This window comes from Leptopilina heterotoma, unplaced genomic scaffold (genome assembly GCF_015476425.1).
Source record: "Leptopilina heterotoma isolate Lh14 unplaced genomic scaffold, ASM1547642v1 Lhet_81, whole genome shotgun sequence".
In the NCBI taxonomy this organism is placed as follows: Eukaryota; Metazoa; Arthropoda; class Insecta; order Hymenoptera; family Figitidae; genus Leptopilina; species Leptopilina heterotoma.
The window spans coordinates 58,662-80,470 of NW_025111185.1; the positions used below are offsets into that span (position 1 = coordinate 58,662).

The 21,809-nt window shown below is 22.9% G+C and overlaps 2 protein-coding genes across 2 annotated transcripts in view; one reads left to right on the forward strand and one right to left on the reverse strand.

Moving 5' to 3' along the window:
• Positions 1–3,542: 3,542 nt before the first annotated feature.
• On the reverse strand, positions 3,543–7,051 carry LOC122511341 (probable 39S ribosomal protein L45, mitochondrial). Its single transcript, XM_043626502.1, has 6 exons — positions 6,802–7,051; positions 6,396–6,707; positions 5,087–5,238; positions 4,322–4,370; positions 3,967–4,110; positions 3,543–3,894 (listed from the first exon to the last, which is right to left on the reverse strand). The coding sequence occupies exons 1-6, from the start codon at positions 6,847–6,849 to the stop codon at positions 3,625–3,627; spliced, it is 975 nt and encodes a 324-aa protein (XP_043482437.1). The 5' UTR covers positions 6,850–7,051; the 3' UTR covers positions 3,543–3,624.
• A 161-nt stretch (positions 7,052–7,212) lies between these two features.
• The window catches only part of LOC122511340 (all trans-polyprenyl-diphosphate synthase PDSS1), a 109,732-nt gene continuing 95,135 nt past the window's right edge, over positions 7,213–21,809 (forward strand). The window contains exon 1 of the mRNA XM_043626501.1: positions 7,213–7,470. Within this exon, the coding sequence (XP_043482436.1) occupies positions 7,315–7,470 (156 nt within the window). The 5' untranslated portion in view covers positions 7,213–7,314. The remainder of the gene's footprint in view (positions 7,471–21,809) is intronic.

Genomic DNA, 21,809 nt, shown 5'->3' on the forward strand with positions numbered 1-21,809 from the left:
TCAACAGAAAAATTCCAAATTTACAAATTGGATATTATTTTCGACAAAATAAATACAATTTTAAAATTTTATTGTTAATTTTTATTCTTTCTATTTGGAATTCAACAGTAAAAAATTCCAAATGCAACAAATTGGATTTTTCTTGGCAAAAAAAATCCAATTTGGAAATTTTATTCTTAATTTATATTCACTTTTTGGAATTCAATAATAAAAAAATTCTAAATTTACAAATTGGATTTTTTTGCCAAAAAAAAATGCAATTTGAAAATTTTATTGTTAATTTGTATTCTCTCTATTTGGAATTCAACAGTAAAAAATTCCAAATTTACAAATTGGATATTTTTTTTGCCAAAAAAAATGCAATTTAAAAACTTTATTCTTAATTTGTATTTTCTCTATTTGGAAATTTATAAATTTTATTGTTAATTTGTATTCTCTATTTGGAATTTAATAGTAAAAAATTCTAAATTTATCAACTGTATTTTTTTACAACAAAAATCCAATTTGGAAATTTTATTCTTAATTTTTGTATTCTCTATTTAGAATTCAATAGTAAAAAATCCCTGGATTATTTTTTGCCAAAAAAAATTCAGTTTGGAAATTTGTAATTTTTATTGTTACATTATATTCACTATTTGGAATTCAACAGTAAAAAATTCCAAATTTCCAAATTTGATATTATTTGACAAAATAAATCCAATTTGAAAATTTCGTTGTTAATTTGCATTCTCTATTTGGAATTTAACAGTTAAAAATTCTAAATTTTATAAATTGGATTATTTATTGCCAAAAAAGAAAATTAAATTTGGAAATTAAAATTTTTTTTTGTTAATTTGTTTTCTCCATTCGGAATTCAACAGTAAAAAATTCCAAATTTACAAATTGAATTTTTTTTGACAAAATAATTCCAATTTGAAATTTATGTTTTTGTATCTCTACTTTTACATTCTTTTTTTTGGCAAAAAAATCCAATTTGGAAATTTTATTCTTAATTTATATTCACTTTTTGGAATTCAACAGTATAAAAAATTCAAAGTTTACAAATTGGATTTTTTTTGACAAAATAAATCCAATTTGAAAATTTTATTGTTAATTTGCATTCTCTATTTGGAATTCAACAGTAAAAAATTCTAAATTTTATAAATTGAATTATTTATTGCCAAAAACAATGCAATTTCTAAATCAAAAAAATTTTTTTTTATTTTTTTTCTCTTTTCCGAATTCAAAAGTAAAAAATTCCAAATTTACAAATTGAATTTTTTTTGACAAAATAAATCCAATTTGAAAATTATTTTTTTGTATCTCTACTTTTACATTCTTTTTTTTGTCAAAAAAAAATCCAATTTGGAAACTTTATTCTTAATTTATATTCACAATATACAAAATTCAAAGTTTACAAATTGGATTTTTTTTGACAAAATAAATCGAATTTAAAAATTTTATTGTTAATTTGTATTCTCTCTATTTCGAATTCAACAGTAAAAAAATCCAAATTTTATAAATTGGATTTTTTGTTGCAAAAAAAATCTAATTTGAAAACTTTTAAATTTTATTGTTAATTTGTATTCTCTCTATTTAGAAATTTAGAAATTTTATTGTTAATTTGTATTCTCTATTTGGAATTCAACAGTAAAAAATTCCAAATTTACAAATTGGACTTTTTTTACCAAAAAAAAAAAAATGCAATTTGAAAATTTTATTGTTAATTTGAATTCTTTTTGGAATTCAACAGAAAAATTCCAAATTTCCAAATTGGATTTTTTTTTCGACAAAATAAATACACATTTAAAACTTTATTGGTAATTGGTTTTCTCTCTATATGAAATTCAACAGTAAAAAATTCCAAATTTATAAATTGGATTTTTTTTTACCAAAAAAAAAATCCCATTTGGAAATTTAGAAATTTTATTGTTAATTTGCATTCTCCATTTGGAATTCAACAGTGAAAAATTCCAAATTTTATAAATTGGATTGTTTTTTTGCCCATAAAAATTCAATTTGGAAATTTTATTTTTAATTTGTATTCTTTTTTTGGAATTCAACAGTAAAAAAAATTCTATGCGATTTGAAAAAGAGGAATTAAATTAGTTTTCATTTCTAAAAACTTTTTGCAATTTTTTGTCAATTGTTTTTGATTTTTTCAATTAATATTTCTCGTGTCTTTTTGTTGAATGTTTCATAAAAATAATTTTTTTGATTGGTTTTGGTTGTAATCAGAATCGATTGCTGTTAAGTAAAATTATTCGCATAAATAGAAAGATACAATTATCTTTGTAATTTCTTTTCTTTACAGCAAAAATTAGATGGAAAAATTCTTTTGGAATAATTTTTCGAAAAACCTTTTGGAGTAACCATAAGGATATTTTAGCATTACAGCGTAGTTTGAACAGAAAGTTGGGCGGGCGTAGAAACTACGAGGGCATTTGAAGGTTCGAGGTCACACTATATGTGCGTTTTTCAACGTATGAAGTCCTCACATTCAAAATGGTTAATTAATTCTAAAAATTATTATGTAGAACCTAATTATTTTTTGTAGTGTAGCAATTATTTTTTTAACTTTGAATTTTGTCCTTAGATTCAGTATTTTTCATTTCTCCATATTTTTTTTAAGTATCAATTTAAAATTTTTAAAAATTACATATAATTAACTTACCGAAATTCAATTTGACAGGATTTTGCATATTTATTTCTTGAAAACTTAAATTCAGGGCAAAAAATTTCACTACATTTTCGGAAGATTTGAAATACTTTTAGTAGAACAAAAAACTATGATTGACAATCTGAAAAAAAAGTTATTCAAAAATCAGTTCAGTTCAGTAATAAAAATTGTAAATTAAATTATTGAATTATTAAATTTTTAAATATTGCGAAGAATTTCGTAAAAAAATACAGAAGAAATTATTATAATAAACAAATTATAAATAAGTTACCAATTTTCAAAAAAAGTTCGCGAATACGTGACTTCCGTTGCAGAGCGGATCTTTGATTATTTGCGAATATTTTCCAAATTTTGAAATAATCTTTATCAAAATCTTCGTGAATGAAACACTATTTTTAGCGAACGAAATATTTTCATTCCTTTGTAATGTTGGTTTTTCAAAAACAAGCAATTTTGGAATATTGTTCAAAAGTTTCTATTCGAATGCACGTTTGCGTTTCAGTGCGAGAATCTAAACTGCGTCTCTTGTGATGACCTGCGCATTCGTTGACAGTTTCTGGTAAAACTACATTATTCTTCCAACGTCCAAAAATTAAAAATGGATACACGACAAAAAATAATCTGAATTCCGATTATTTAGGTTTGTAATCGTAACTTTGAAATTTAATTTTCTGACTTGACATTTAACTTGTAAAAATTAAATTTCCGTTTTATTTTAACTGTCGATTCGTTATTTTTCCTATTATTCGATCTGCAATATTGAAAGAAATTACGATTTAGTCAATCCAATGATAATGAAAAATAAAAATGAAATAAAAATGAAAAAAATAGAAATAAAAATAATGAAAAATGAAAAGAATAAAATTTACATGTACCAGTTGAATTAGAATTTAAAAAAAAGATTTAATATTTTCTTTTTATTAACAATACTTCGTAAATAGAATTTCATTGGTGTTTTTCGCCTTTTAATGACCATCTAAACGAGGAACTTGTGGAATTTCTTTAGCTTTGGCGACCGGCAATTGCTCTTCTTTTGCTTCAATTACAGGTTTAACAACAGTTGTTGGAATTGGTTCTCTTTCTGGATGCCAAGGTGGAATAATTTTTGCGTGAAGACGCCACGATCCATAGGTGTGTGTCAAGAATCTCTCGAAGACAATATACTCCAAAACATCTTTTCCGACAAATTCACTTCCGTGCATTAAGCGTCCGAATCGATCATAAACGGCCAAGGACTAAAAAAAGTAATTAATTACGTTAAAATAACAATTGATTTAAAAAAAAAAAAAAAAAAATTTCCAACGAACCTGTTTGGTATGAAATCGTACTGTCACTTGAGCGTACATTTGATCATTTGCGCCCTGATGTCGAGCGCGAACTAATCGAGCAGGTTCTAACGATTCGATGAATTTCCACCGAATCTGCTTGTTTTTGATATTGTGAGTCATTGCCTGAAATGATTAATTGAAGATATTGTTCAAAAACGAAAGTAAATCAACTGAAAATGTTAAAAATACCGAAACGATGATAGATTTGATTCTTTTTCCAAAATTAATCAAAACCGGACACTTCTTTTTAAATCGGTTTTGCTTATATTAATAAACTTTTTGAAAATTAGTAGAAATTACTATTGATAGAAAGAAACGATTAACTTTGACTCACCATGTATGCTTTTTCCGTCACATGGTCCGTGAGGTTATCAAAATCTTTCCTGCAAATAAAAAGGAAACGACTTGTTACAAAAAAAAACTGCAAATTTAATCTTCTGTATTTTATGTAGTTAAAGTGTAGATTTAAATATAAATTTGAAATTAAATTTGAAAATAAATAAAAACGTACAAAATAAATAATGAAATATGTGAAAAAACCACGTTATAAAATCGAAATTTAAAATATTAATTTTTTAAAATCGCAGGACTTTAATTATTTACATAAATAATAAAATTCTACACAAAAATTCAATTATTTTTATAAATAAAAAAATTCTTCGCAAAAATTAAATTATTTTTATAAATAAAAAAATTCTTCACAAAAATTAAATTATTTTCATAAATAAAAAAAATTTCTAGAAAAATCTCAATTATTCTATAAAATTTTTAAAACAATTATTCCAAGCAATACAATTATTTTTTTAAATATAATTCCAATTAAATTACTCGATTAATTTAATTATTTTCAGAAATTTAAAATGTTGAGTTTAACTAACAACTCAAGAAAAAGGAAAATTTCATTCAAGGCAATCATTTGAATTTTTATATCTCAATTTTTTTCATTGGATTTTTAATTTCTTTGGACTTTTTGACCAGGACAAAAAATCCAAAAAAATAAGTCCAAAATGAAACTATTTTTTTGGATTCAATTTACTTTGGATTCTTTGGTTTGGACTTTTTGTCCGGATACCGTAATTTTGAAAAGTAAGTTATTTACTCTGCTAAAGCAGTGTGTGCTTTAATATAAATATCTCTGGCTTCTTCCGCGAAAGCTTCTTGTGAAAATTCTTCTATGTAGCTCCTAATTTTTCTTATTGAAAGCATAGAAGTTGTTTTCTTGCCAATTGTTGTTGCAGTTTGTTGAAATCCCTGAAACATAATAATCACAGTAAAACATTCAATTATTTTCATGAATAATAAAAATTTTTACTGAAATTCAATTATTTACAAATTTTTTTTTATAAATTTCTTCGCAATAATTCAATTACTTTCATAAATAATAACATTTCTACAGGGATTCAATTATTTTTATAAATAATAAAATTCTTTTAAGAATTCAATTAGTTTCATAAATAATAAAACTCATTGCAGAATTTCAATTATTTTTAATGCAATTTTAATCGAATCCCTCGAAAAATGTAATTATTCTTAAAAATTTTATTCAAATTCGACCAAAGAATTTAATGATTTAAAAAATTTGTTGATAACATTTTTTATGAGAATTTAATTTAAAGAAACATGAAATTAATAAATTATTAATTTTTTTATTTAAATAATTGAATTTTCGTAGAATTTACTAATAAAAATGGTTTTAAAAATGAATTTCAGTTTAAATTTTAGATTATAATTAAATATTAAAAGCATTATAACGTGGATTTTTAGAAATAATTAAATTTTTAAAAAGTTTTAAACTAAAATCATTTGTTGACAAAAAATTCTGTAGAATTAATTCTTTTTAAATAGTTTAATAGGATTTTTTTGAAATTATTTCAAGCTTTTATTTTTCAATATAATATTTAATTGCAGAATTTTCGAATAATTGAAATTTTGTAAAATTGAATTGTAAACAAATGAACTTGAAAATTCTCATAAAAAAACTCATCGCATCTGTTCAATTATTTTTTCATACAATTATAATTGAATTACTTGAAAAAAGTAATTATGTTCATGCAAGTTTTAATAAAATTCGACAAAAGAATTCAATTATTTACAAATTTGTTACTAAAATTCTTTATGAGAATTGAATTTTGCGAAACATTCAATTATTCAATAAATTATTTACTTTTGCATTTAAATAAATTAAATTCTTGTAGAATTTTCTAATAAAAATTGATTTTCATTTCATAAAAATGAATTTCAGTTAAAATTTTAGATTGCAATTGAATATTAAAAGCAATATAGCGTGAATTTTTAGAAATAATTGAATTTTGAAATTAATTTTTTTGAAAAAGTTTAATTGAATTTTTTTTTATATTATTTGAAGTTTTTATTTTCTAAAATATAAATAACTAGAAAAATAATCCTACTGTTTTAGATGCAACTGAAAATTTTCCGTCTCCCTCTGGAGGAACGTAGGCCTCGAAAATGTCACTGGTACAGTTCATAACAATTCCCTTTTCAAAGTCAGTTCTGTAAGGTTTTATGCCAAATTTCTTCATGTAAGAACGTTGCTCTTCTTCTGTAAAGTCATTAGAGTTATTAAGTCTCTTTCTGTCTGGAAGTTCTACTTTAATAACTTTCTCATATCGCTGCTTTTTAAATTTTGGAACCCAGTGTTTCCCCATACGATTTCTAATTATTTCCACTTGTGTCGGCGCTATAAAACATGTTGGCGTTTTCTGGAAAAAAATCCCAAACATAAACACTGTGCTTATGTGAAAATTTCTTATATATTTAATACTTAAATTTAATATCATTTTTATATTCACTTACTTGAATGGCTTTTATCAGCGAAACTCTTGTTGTTAAAAGACCGGCCATTGTTTTTAGAATAATAATTAATAAATTTGATGATACTATTAACAATTAACTATATTTTTAACTACTTAAATTAGATAAATTCTTCACTATCATTTGTTGTTACCGTTGTCACTCTCGAAATTAAAGTTTTATTTATGAAAAATAAAGTGTAGAACGTGAAGAACGAAAACAAACATAACCTTATTGTTATGTTGGTACTGTTGGTAGGACTGTTCTACGTTCGGTTGATAATGCAGATCCCGTGGTGCAGTAACCGGACGACGATAATGCAGAATAGTACAGTAGTTTCAAAATTGCGCCAAAAAGGAATAGAGAAGTGGAAAATGGAGAAGGTGGTTAAAGGTGGGGATCGTGAATTGTGAATTGATTTTGACATGAAATGTGGGGAATAGTGGAACTAGCTTGAAAGACTTTGCGGTCGACATCGGCGATCGGCCGAGTCGTCGGCTCATTACAGTTTTGGCTATGGCTTGTATAGGGTCGACTCGGTTCTGTGCTCGTGCGGAGAAACTGTGCCAATTCGGACATTTTGCCCAGTTTCGAAGGAAAGTTTCTACTGCTTGTGTTAAGTTTCGACAGGTTGTCGAGCAACCTACCAGCCCTCTTCTTCAACACTGCCAGGTACCTTGACAACATTTTTAATCAATTTAACCTTGATCAGTTGGAACCTTTATTGACACACATTCCCCAAATTTAATTTTTTCCAATTAAGTAAATTTTTTAAAAAACGTGACAATATTTCAAATAATTCATTTTTACAGAAAAAAAATTTGACATAACCTTCCGATTTGAATTCACGCGTATTCTACTTTTTTACTTGGGTTGTTCTAACCTAAAATTGCAAAGAACGAAAAATTACAGTATTTTGAATGAATATAATCAAAATATCTTTTGACAATTCAATCACGCGGTAGTTTTTCATGTTATATAAATAGTTGGCAACATTCATTAAATAGCATATACTTAATAGTAGATAAATTTTCAACCTTACTGTTAAAAAAAAATAAGTTACATAACGTAAAGTGGAATCTGTCAGAACTTTTGACGTTTATAAATTTTGAATGAAAAATGTTATTGTCAGTGTTTATTTCATGACAGTAATTATTGATAGAACTCTCTTTTCTTAGTTCGATGATCACACGTGAAAGCCGTGATGTTTATAGTAATTATTCTATTAGAAAACGGAGTGAAATCCGGTAAAGAATTATCTACACGGTAGTATCAGCTGTTTATTTCTAGCAGACGCCAATATAAATGCAGTGTCGTCTGCTCTCTACACATTTATCTTTTCTTCTGCTATATAAATCTAATTTCTCCTCAACATAACGTGGGAAAATTAAATCATTTTTTGAAATAGAAAACAATTGTCAATTTGTTTCTAATTGTCATAATTTTTTATTGAAAATGGATTCATCGCGCATGCGCATTTTTTTACCGCCAATTTTTAAATTTGAATTTTCGAACTGCAATCTATAATTTTGTCATTATAATTTTGATATTAATTTGTGAAAAATACTGAATTGAAAAAATTCTGCATTTATTGTTATTAATAAACTAATTAACATAAGTGAATTTTAGAAAGTTTGCAAAAAAAAAGAACTAAAGAGTAAATATCGACTTATGGACGAATTATGTCAATTTTGATATCGAGGAAAGTTTTTTAAGGATGGTGCAATTTTTGGAATTCATCTTTATAGAATGTGGCCGCACCTGTTTTGAGTTGTGCGTTTATCTCAATGGGCGGACTCCCCTTTAAATTTCCATCGGCGAGTTCATAGTAAAACCGATAGCTTAGTGCTAATCATCATTCATCTTGCGTAATTCCTAAGTAAATGCGACCTGGTGTTAAACACTCTGACCGTAAATCTGGTCCTCCTTCCTCTTTTTCGCCATTGCTACACACATGGTCAATATTATATAATTCTTTTTTTTTACTTTATTTTGTAAAATATTGTCAGTTAACTTCGATTCTTATTTCCCGTAAATTATATACACTTTCATCAGGGTTTCCACAGGTCAGGGAAAAGTTGAGGGTTTTTATTAAAAGTACTGGAAAAAATTAAATTTTTAGAATTCATAAGAAAATACTCAGTTTTGTTGTTTTTTTTTTTGGTCAAAATTTTAATTATTTCAAAAGTAATAAAATTCTTCGCAGAAATTCAAATATATTCAAAAAAATTTTTTTAAATTCTCGTCAAAATTTCGATTGTTTTGAAAAATAATAAAATTCTTCTTTGAAATTCAATTATTTTCAAAAATTTCAAGAAAATTCTTGTCAAAATTTCAATTGTTTCAGAAGTAATAAAATTCTTCTTTGAAATTCAAATATTTTCGAAAATTTTTTTAAAATTCTCGTCAAAATTTCAATTATTTTTGAAAATAATAAAATTCTTCTTTGAAATTCAATTATTTTCAAAAATTTCAAGAAAATTCTTGTCAAAATTTAAATTATATCAGAAGTAATAACATTCTTCGCAGAAATTTAAATATTTTCAAAAATATTTTTTAAATTCTCGTCAAAATTTCAATTATTTTTGAAAATAATAAAATTCTTCTTTGAAATTCAAATATTTTCAAAAATTTTAAGAAGTTCTTGGCAAAAATTCAATTATTTTCAAAAATTTTAATAAAATTCTTGGCAAAATTTCAATTATTTTCAAAAATTTTTCTCATTTTACTAATTTTCAATATCAACTATTTTAATAAAATTTTCCAAAAGAATTCAATTATTTAAAAATTTTTTTATAAAATTATACCCAAACATTAAATTATTTTCAGAAATAATAAAAATTTCATAGGAATTCAATTATTTACAAATTTTTCATAAATTTCTTCGCAAATGATTCAATTATTTTCAATGAATAATAAATTTTTTTTACAGAGATTTAATTATTTTCATACATAATAAAATTCTTTTTAGGAATTCAAATATTTTCAGAAATAATCAAATTCATGGCAAAATTTAAATTATTTTTAATACAATTTTAATCAAATTCCTTGAAGAATATAATAATTTTTCTTAAAATTTTTATTAAAATTCGTCGAAAGAATTTAATTATTTAAAAATTTATTAAAAAAATTCTTTAATAATTAAAGAAACATTTAATGATTTACTAAATTATTCATTTTTTTTATAGTTAAATTCTCGTAAAATTTTCTAATAAATATTTATTTGAAAATGAATTTCAATAAACATTTGAGATAATAATTGAATTTTAGAAGCATTATAAGATGAATTTTTAGAAATAATTGAATTTTGAAAAGTCATAAAATTAAAATTTTTGACAATTTGAATTTATCATATTTTTAGTTAACAATTTTTGTAGAAATAATTTTTTCTTGAAATTATTTTAATAAGTAATAAAAATTTGACAGGAATTTAAATTTTTTAAAAAAGAATATTTTACGCAATAATTCCATTATTTTCATAAATAATAGAACTCATCACACAATTTCAATTATTTTTATTACAATTTTAATCAAATTTTTCGAAAAATATAATTTGTCTTAAAAATTTGTTGATGAAATTTTTTATATAAGAATTCAGTTTTTAAAAAAAATTGAATTATTCAATACATTATTCATTATTTCTATTTAAATAATTGCATTCTCGTAGAATTTTCTAATAAAAATTGATTTAAAATTGAATTTCAGTTAAAAATTTAGATAATAATTGAATATTAAAAGTACTACAGCAGGAATTTTTGGAAATAATTGAATTTTAAAAAGGTTTCAAAATAAATTTTTCACACTTTTAACTAACAATTCTGTAGAATTAATTTTTTTGAAAAATTGTAATAGAATTTTTTTTTTCAATTAGTTTTTTTTCTAATATATATATTTGATTGAAGAATTGCTAAATAATCAAAATTTCAAATTAGAAAATTGAATTAAAATTGAATTGTAAACAAAGGAATTTGAAAATTCTCAAAGAACTTTTTCAAAAATTATTATAAATAATTGATTTAAAGAAGAATTTTAATTAAAAAAATCTACAAAATAATAATTGAAAAAAATTGAAATGATGAAAATAATTTTAAAGAAGTTGCAGTAACAATATTCTTATATTATAAAATTATGATTTTATCACTCGCTGATCTTTAATTATTAGAAAACATGAAGAAAACGAGTGCTCCGAGTCTTCAACTCGGAGTGATCGATTTCTTTATGTTTTCTAATAAATATTCTTATAATTTATTGAGTTTCAAAAGGTTAAAATTCGAAATTTTTTTTGAAATCTCAATTCTTATGGAAAAATAATAATGATTAAAGGTTTACTTAAAAATAGAAGTTATTGAATTAAAAAGCAACAATTTTGAGGTTATGTTCGTTATTTTCGGAATGTAAATACACAGGTGGAATGTAAAGTTTTTACTAGAAAAAACTGGTTTAATTCTTCATTAGATCCAAGGATTTCGATAAAAACTGATTTCGGTTTTAAACTATAAGCACAGGGAATGTTAATTAAAATAAAAGTGACACAAACATAACCTTCAAATAATTTTCTTCTCAAGTAGCTTTCTTCAGAGCGTGTCAACAAATTATTTCGTATTTATTATTATTATTATTATTATTATTATTATTATTATTATTATTATTATTTATTATTTCGTTTTTTTATTTTATTTTTTTAAGTTGTACACTTTTAATTGTTTTATTTTAAATTGTTTTATAATTCTTTTCTTCATTTTTCAACAACTTTTTTAACTCATAACTTTTTTAATTTTTAACTTTTCTACCTTTTAACTTTTTAAGTTTTAACTTTTCTACCTTTTAACTTTTTAATTTTTAACGTTTCTACCTTTCAACTTTTTAATTTTTAACTTTTCTACATTTTAACTTCTTAACTCTTAAGTTTTTTAACTTTTAACTTTTTTTTAACTAAATGTAAATAATTTTTTTCTATTTTTTTTCTCTCTATAAATGAATAGAAGATGGAAACAATGAGGAGGATGTCTCTCTCAAGGGAGATATTATCTGATGTATATATGATGATAGGAGAATATTTGTTATTTGTTGTTTGGAGTTCAATGTTCTTATGGAGGCAAGCGCGTATTCTTTAAGATTTTCATATTGAAACAATATAGACAAAACTTTCCATTTTCTTCAATTTTGATGTGTAATTGACGAGAAACCGGTCGAGCGAATTTTAACTCTATGAGCTAAACATAAGTAGGCTAAATGGCAGAGATCTTTACTCAAGTCTGTTTGGAACGTCCGCTGGCGCTCTTGACTTTCTCGATCACAAACTTGCCTCACTACCTTCATTTCTACGTCTACTCTTACCTACCTGTTGATTATCTACTTATTCCCGCATTATTATCATCGAAAATCTTTTATTTTCCACCAATCAATATATTTGATAAACATTTTTTTTTATTTTTTTTTCATCCATACTAAACATAAGTACCATATTTATAGTGCGGTATAGTTTTTATACAAAAAATAAAATTAGAGACGAAATTAAAATTTAGAAATTATTAATTTTTTTGGAAAAGTAATAAAAAAAAATTAGAAAACTGAAAAAATTATTTCGTTTTTTTTTATTTTGCGAATCATTTTGAAGTAATTTTTTTTTTATTTCTTAATTCCTAAATTGAAGAGACGAGTTCTCGCTTTCTTCTAAGCGCGAGAGAGTAAGTTCTATCTTATAGAAATAGTACGAAATGAAACCGGCCCACTGTTAGTTGAGAATGTCGCAGTAAATTCCTAAGACTTTCGATCAGTTTGAATCTTTCGATAAGTTTTACTTATAACTGGTCTTCTTTCTCTCCTAAAGCAGAAATTGAAGGAAAAAAAAAATATTATTTCTATAGCGCAATTATTTATATTTCTTCTATTTTTTTATTCATTTTATCCAAATTTTTAACAATTTTCCACTTTCCAAATCGAAAAGTAAATATATTTTAACGAAAAAAAATGTCCGTGAATTTCCTTCAAAATTTCAATTATTATCAAAAATCTTTAAATTTTAATATCTACTATTTTAATAAAATTTTCCAGAAGAATTCAATTATTTAAAAAGAAATTGAATAAAATTCTACGCAGTATTTCAATTATTTTCAAAAGTAATAAAATTTAATTCTTCTCAGAAATTCAATTACGTTGAAAATTTTTTTGAATTCTTGCCAAAATTTTAATTATTTTTATAAATAATAAAATTCTTTTCCTAAATTCAATTATTTTCAAAAAATTTAATAAAATTCTTCTCTCATATTCAATTATTTTCAAAAAATTTAATAAAATTCTTTTCATAAATAATAAAATTAATTGCAGAATTTCAATTATTTTTAATGCAATTTAAATTAAATTCCTCGAAAAAAATAATTATTTTTAAAAATTTTATTAAAATTCGTCAAAAGTATTTAATTATTTAAAAATGTATTGATAAAATTCTTCACAAATAATAAATATTTCACACGAATTCAACTATTTACAAATTTTTTATAAATTTCTTCGCAATATTTAAATTATTTTCAAAAGTAATAAAATTTTTCTCAGAAATTCAATTATTTTCAAAAATTTGTCAATAATTCAATTCAAAATTTCAATTGTTTTCAAAAATTTGTCAAAAATTCAATTATTTTCAATATCTACTATTTTTATTAAATTTGCCAAATAATCCAATGATTTAAAATTTAATTATTTTCATAAATAATAAAACTTATCACAGAATTTCAATTACATTTAATACAGTTTTATTCAAATTTATTGAAAAATGTAATTATTTTTAAATTTTTAAAAATTTTATTAAAATTTGTGGAGAGAATTCAATTATTTAAAAATTTGTTGATAAAATTCTTTATGAGAATTCATTTTTAAGAAACATTCAATTATTTTATTTTATTTCTATTTTTTTAGTTTTTTCTATTTTTCTATTTTAATAATTGAATTCTCATAGAATTTTCTAATAAAAATTGATTTAAAAATGAATTTCAGTTCAAATTTTAAGTAATAATTGAATCTTAGAAGCATTTAAGGATAAATTAAAATTTTTTACTATTCAATTATTTTCATATTATAAATAATAAAATTCTTTTTAGACTTTTAAGGAACATTCATTTATTCAATAAATTATTTATTTTTGTAATATTAAAAGCATTAGAGCGTGAATTTTTAGAAATAATTGAATTTTGAAAAGGTTTCAAATTAAAATCTTTGAAATTTGCATTTTTCATATTTTTAACTAACAATTCTGTGGAATTAATTTTTTCTGAGAAAGTTTAATTGCGGATTTTTTTTTTGGAAATTATTTGAAGTTTTTATTTTTTAATATATCTATATTTAATTGAAGAATTTACGAATAATTGAAAATTTGTGAAATTGAATATTGTAAACAAATGGATTTTGAAAATTGTGAATTGTCAAAGAACTTTTTCGAAAATTATTAAAAAAAATCGATTTAAAGAAGAATTTTAGATTAAATTTTAGATAATAATTGAATATTAAAAGCACTACAGCAGGAATTTTTGGAAATAATTGAATTTTCAAAAGGTTTCAAAATAAATCTTTGAAAATTTGAATTTTTCACATTTTTAACCTAACAATTTTGTAGAATTAATTTTTTTGAAAAATTGCAATAGAATTTTTTTTTTATAATTAGTTTTTATTTTCTAATATATATTTGATTGAAAAATTGCTAAATAATCAAAATTTCAAATTAGAAAATTGAATTTAAAATTGAATTAAAATTGAATTCTAAACAAATGAATTTGAAAATTATCAAAGAACTTTTTCAACAATTATTATAAATAATTGACTTAATGAAGAATTTTAGTTAAAAAATCTAGAAAATAATAATTGAAAAAAAATTGAAATGATGAAAATAATTTTAAAGAAGTTGCAGTAACAATATTCTTATAATATAAAATTATAATTTTATCACTCGCTCATGTTTTCTAATAAATATTCTTATAATTTATTGAATTTCAAAAGGTTGGAATTTGAAATTTTTTTGAAATCTTAATTCCTATGGAAAAATAATAATTTAATTGAATTGATAATTATATCACCCTGGAATTTGGAACAGCGATAAGTTACTCTAGATTAGCGAAAGTTTTGACAAAAATAACTCAAAGTTTTGCTAATTTAGTTAAATTCGTTGCTATTCCAGAGTAAAATTTTTTTTTTCCTTGGAGAAAATTTCACTTGTGACTTAAATTTAGAGAGTAATCTTATTAGAATGTCGATGTACACGTGTCAATTTTTACCTCTTCCATATTCTTTTATATATTGAAGTAACTCTAAAAACGAACAATATTCTTTTTTCATGTAAGTATCTGATTGACCCATTCAATCTCTTTTCTCTTCATGCACATGTTTAAAGCAGGACACATATAGTACAATATACACGTAAAAAAATATTTCACTCTTCGGAACCAAAAATTATAATTACATAACGATATCAATTTTGTTACAACTCAATTTTTTCCTTTTTTTTAACTTCTTTTTTTTTGAGAGACTTTCTGAAAAGAAGAATTTTTATACGCTACAAAACTTTCGCTCACCAATTAATTAAATATTTAATAGCTACTTTAAGCGCAGCTTGATCATAAATATATTTCTGTCAGATGATTTTCTCGAATTAAACACGCGCACGCATCTTTAGCGCAGATTGTCCTAAAAGAAAAGTTTAGTTTCTTCTCCCAAAAAAAAAAGGAGAAGAGAAAAAAATGTTCTAAACACAGAAACTCTGTAATCGGTGAAAGTCTTCTTTCTGTATTTTATACAAAAATATCGATTTATTGAGGCATATAATTGAAATCTTATTATATTGAATAAAAAAAAAATACCAAAAGTTGGCATTTTATTTAATTTTCTCTCTTTGGGAAAGATTGAAAAATTAAAATTAGAAAAACTTGTCAAGAATATTATGAATTAATGGCAAAGGAAAAGCCGCTCCTAACATTCCTTCTCATGTTTATGTTGGTAATTCTGATCCTCGACAAATGCACCCACATAAATCTTTTCCATATTCTCGACGATATAAAACATAAATTTTTACTTAATTCATTTGATTATATTCCACTCGGCAATTATTGTTTTTTTTTCTATTCATTTTGCTTTGAGGGAATATAATTACAAGAAGATTATAGAAATGTACGAACGATAAAATATTCTTCGATCATTTTCATTTTTTTTTTTTTTTTTTTTTTGAATTAGAAAATTACGAAACTGGAAAATTTTAAACTTGATTTCAATAGATTTTTTTTTATTTTAATAATATTTTTTTGTATTAATAAAAAATGATTAGTTTATATAACATTGATTCGCAAGGGGAATTTGAAAATTTCTAACAGATTCTGTCGACATCTTCTTTCTTTGAAAAAAAGAATCTTTTATCTTGAATTGACAAACGTGTCACAGGTGTCAGGACTGACGCAAAAAGTCTCGATTCACAGTATTCTGGTCTCGTATGAGTGTACGCATGCAGGTACGTTGAAGAACGCATGAATATTTTCACAATGTAATTATTTATTAACGCAACAAATTATCACGAGCACATACGGATAGTACTTGTTAAATTATTGGCAATTGAAGTCCCAAAAAGGAACTGTCATCTTTTCGTCTTTCCCTCCCTTCAATGAATTTAAAACTATACTTGAAATTTTTCTTTTTCCCTACAATAAAATTTAAATTACATCAAAATTTTAATTACATTTAAATTGCATAAAAATTTAAATTTAATTTAAATTGCATAAAAATTTAAATTAAATTTAAATTACATCAAAATTTAAATTAAATTTAATTACACTGTCAAAAATATTTTCAAATTAGATCAAGTTGGTATTAAATTGAGAACCAATTATTTTAGGAACTAAAATTTGCTTTTTTTAATACCTAAAATTTCAAAACAATTTTTTTTTATCCTCTTTTTTTTCATTTGACAAGTTTTTTTTACAGTGTCAAATTAAAAATTAAAATTAAATTTAAACGCCTTGAATATTATGAATTTTTTTACTTTTTCGACTTATTTTAAAAAATTGAGACATTTTCCAATTTTCTTTCAAATATTACAACAAAACACCACATTTTTAGTATAAAATGCAACTAATTTCGATTCTTATAGAGTGAAAAATAACTAAAGACAAATTTTTTCAACAATTATTTTTTAACCACAGGTTTACAAATTAAAAACTTTTTTTTGCCAATCGAACAAAACAATTTTTTCTCGAATAGTAGGTGTTTTTTGAGTAAGAAAATCATGGTTTTAATTTTTTTCCCTCGTGCAGTTTTTCTGTAGCTTCAAATTTTGCATTTTCGAGGTGCGACGCCACTTAAACTTACCTGTAGGAAAGTTAGCTTGTCAAAATATAATAAATGAGGTATCATTGGAAAGGTTATTAAATTACCTTTCGATCCATAGGTCACAGAATAAAATTTAACAAAAATTGAGAGAGTTACAGTCGATTAAAGATGAAATTTCATGACAATTTTGATGATTTTTAGACATTTGAGTAACTTCTACTATTTTTTTCTACGTCAAACAGGAAAGATTGTTTAGGTTTTAATTTTTTTATTGATAGACTATATCATTACACAAATTTCGAGTCCTTGTGGACCTCGATTGGATTAAAAATGACAATTCTACACTAAATTTAGTGAACGAAACTACATTCTTCATTTTTAGTATCTTTTAAACATTTGCAGCAAAAATTGAAGTAATAAAATTTAGTTAAGCTCTAAAGTTACTAAAATCACTAATAAAGGATTTCTGAAATCGTAGATTTCGAATCCAATGTTAGTTTTCTAAATTTCAAAATGGCGGATCCAATATGGCGGACAAGTTTTTAAAAATCGATTACATTCGTCTTAAATTCGTTACTCGGGGGTTTTCGGGGTCGCTGATTACGAATCTGATGTCAGATTTCAAAAATTAAAAATGGCGGATCCAATAGGTGCGAATTTGATGGATTTTAAAAAACTCGTTCACCATTATGAATCCATCCTTTTCAATTTTCGAAATCCGACATCAGATTCGTAATCAGCGACCCCGAAAACCCCCGAGTAACGAATTTAAGACGAATGTAATCGATTTTTAAAAACTTGTCCGCCATATTGGATCCGCCATTTTGAAATTTAGAAAACTAACATTGGATTCGAAATCTACGATTTCAGAAATCCTTTATTAGTGATTTTAGTAACTTTAGAGCTTAACTAAATTTTATTACTTCAATTTTTGCTGCAAATGTTTAAAAGATACTAAAAATGAAGAATGTAGTTTCGTTCACTAAATTTAGTGTAGAATTGTCATTTTTAATCCAATCGAGGTCCACAAGGACTCGAAATTTGTGTAATGATATAGTCTATCAATAAAAAAATTAAAACCTAAACAATCTTTCCTGTTTGACGTAGAAAAAAATAGTAGAAGTTACTCAAATGTCTAAAAATCATCAAAATTGTCATGAAATTTCATCTTTAATCGACTGTAACTCTCTCAATTTTTGTTAAATTTTATTCTGTGACCTATGGATCGAAAGGTAATTAAATAACCTTTCCAATGATACCTCATTTATTATATTTTGACAAGCTTATTTTCCTACAGGTAAGTTTAAGTGGCGTCGCACCTCGAAAATGCAAAATTTGAAGCTACAGAAAAACTGCACGAGGGAAAAAAATTAAAACCATGATTTTCTTACTCAAAAAACACCTACTATTCGAAAAAAAATTGTTTTGTTCGATTGACAATTTCACTGTAAACCAGTGCAATTATTTTTCTAATTAAATTTTCAAAATATATAATTAAAAAGATTTTGAATAATTGAAATTTTGCAAAATTTTTTATTTAAAAATAATTGATTTTCTTCAAGTCTTTTATTAAAATTTTTGAAAATGAACTTTTGAAGGATTCTAATTGCAAATTTTGAAAATAATTAAATTTTCAAAAATTTCAATAAAAAATCTTCAAGTGCAAAATTTGAAATGAAAATGAATGAAAAGTAGCTTCTAAAAATTATATTCTTAGAAATTTTTCATTCTAATTTTTCAAAATTCAATTATTTTTAATATTTTCAATTAAGTATAAATTTCCGAAAATTCAAATACATACAGAAAATAATATTAAAATTTTTTATTATCATTTCAACATTTTGGAGAAAACAATCATGTATTAAAATTTTTAATTAAAATTCATCAACAAATTAATTAGTTTTTTTTAAATTATACAAAAATTCTTTTAAAAAATTCAATTATTTTCGAAAACTTATATTACAATATTTAAAAAAATCTATTTTTAGACTTATCAAAAATTTTGAGAAATCAATTTCATATTTATTAATTGAAATTCTTAAAAAATTTGATTATTTTTAAAAAATTTTCTCAAATACAATTGTTGTTAAAAGATTTTACCAAATTTCAATTATTTTTGAAAGATTTCATCAAATTTCAATTATTTTTGAAAAATTTTACCAAATTTTAATTATTTTCAGAAGGTTTTACCAAATTTTAATTATTTTTTGAAGGTTTCACCAAATTTCAATTTCTTTCAAAAATCTATACCAAATTTCAATTATTCTTGAAAGATTTCATCAAATTTTAATTATTTTCGAAGGATTTCATCAGATTTCAATTATATTTGGAAGGTTTTACCAAATTTCAATTATTTATGGAAGATTTGACTAAATTTCAATTATTTTTTAAAGATTTTACAAAATTTCAATTATTTTTGAAAGATTTTATCAAATTTCAATTATTTTTGTGAAATTTTACCAAATTTTAATTGTTTTTGGAAGGTTTTACCAAATTTCAATTTTTTCTAAAAATTTTTACCAAATTTCAATTATTTTTTAAAGATTTTATCAAATTTTAATTATTTTCGAAGGATTTTATCAAATTTCAATTATTTTTGGAAGGTTTTACCAAATTTTAATTATTTACGGAAGATTTTACTAAATTTCAATAATTTTTGAAAGATTTTTCAAAATTTCAATTATTTTTTAAAGATTTTTCAAAATATCAATTATTATTTAAAGATTTCATCAAATTTCAATTATTTTTGTGAAATTTTACCAAATTTGAATTGTTTTTTGAAGGTTTTACCAAATTTCAATTATTCTTGGAAGGTTTCACCAAATTACAATTTTTTCTAAAAATCTATACCAAATTTCAATTATTCTTTAAGGAATTCGAAGGATTTTATCAAATTTCAATTATTTTTGGAAGGTTTTACCAAATTTCAATTATTTATGGAAGATTTTACTAAATTTCAATTATTTTTTAAAGATTTTACAAAATTTCAATTATTTATGAAAGATTTCTTTAATTTTTAATTATTTTTGTAGAATTTTACCAAATTTCTATTACTTCTGGAAGGTTTGACTAAATTTCAATTATTTTTAAAAGATTTTACCAAATTTCAATTATTTAAAAATTTTTCAATTGTATATAATTGAAAACTATTATTTTTAAAAAATTCTTTTTAATTATTTTTCAAAAAAATTAATACTAAGAATTTTTTTATTACAACTTTTTGAAAATATACCAAAAAAACATGGACAGTCACAGCTTCAATTATTATAAGAAATAGAATTTTTGTATTTAAATAATTGAATTTTCGAAGAACTTTTGGAAAATTATTAAAAATTTAACTGATTTAGAGATAATGTTTCGTTAAAAATTGTAGAAAATAATTGAATTTTAGAAGGGTTACAGTTATAAGTTTTAGAAATTATTAAATTTTAGAAGGTTTTAAATTGAAATTTTTTGAATTTTATTTCTTTGTGGGAAAGGAAATAAAGAAGTATTTAAATATTTTTTTGTTCTGCAAAATTATTCGAGTTTTTAGTAGTTTAATTTAGAAATTGAATTTAGAAATCAGTAATAAAATTTTTCGCGACAAGAATTAAATTAACGACTTTTTCTTGTATTTTTAATAATCTAAAGCAACTTTTTTGCGCCACCCAAGAAGAAAAATCATTTCAAGTTTATGTTTTTGTTGTATTTTAGCTTAATTTAAATTTTTCGTGTTTAATTGAAAAATATAATATATTTTTTTACTGATTATTTTAGATGTAAATAAAAGTTTAAACATATGTGTAATTTTTTTTGAGAGTTGATTTACTTTGTGCAATTTCTTTTTTGAAAATTACAAACATAACATCAAAAATTTTGTTTCTTAGGTACTTTTCTTCGGAGCGCGTATAAAAAAATAATTTTTATTTAAGTCAATTAAATAACATTTCCTTGAAATACTGAAATTATTCGCTCAAATACAATCACTGTTTTTCTGCAGATATCAAATTGAGACAAAAAACGAATCAAAAATCGTTTGAAAAAAAATTGTATAAATTAAAAATAAAATTATTTGAGATAAAAATTATTCGAAATGAAAACTATTCGAAATAAAAATGACTCAAGTAACTATTAATTAAATTAATTTGCTACTATAGAAGAGTAATCGGTTATTTGAATAAAATAAATTTTCTTCATCGCACAATTTAAGAAAATTCCCTTCTAAATAAACAAATAAATAAATTTTCCCTACTTTTGCAATCTTTTATATAATTGGTGAGAAATGTTAAAATAGCAGAAATCTATCTACCTATTAAATATGCGTATTATATTGAAATTCTAATGTGAAAGGTTGCGAAAAGAAGAGATTAGAGTGCGAGATATAATTGTTAATATGTAATAATACTTAAGGGGGTTCGTCTATTCAAACTTATTAGGATATCTCTCCAACTACTCTTAATTAATTACAATTAAACAAAGAGACATAATGAACACAATCTCTCACTATTTATTTATACACAAGCAGACAAGTTTAGAAAAAAAGCAAAATATAATATGTTACAATGTATGTGTGCCATGAAAAAAGCATATTACGTTAATTATTCATACCATATGTAAAATGGTATGTATTGTGTCAGTAAAATGTATATAGTTGGTCTGAAATTCTTTACTTCTAAGTTCCTACGTAACATTTAACGTAATACAACAAACGTGCAAGGTAAATTTAGTGT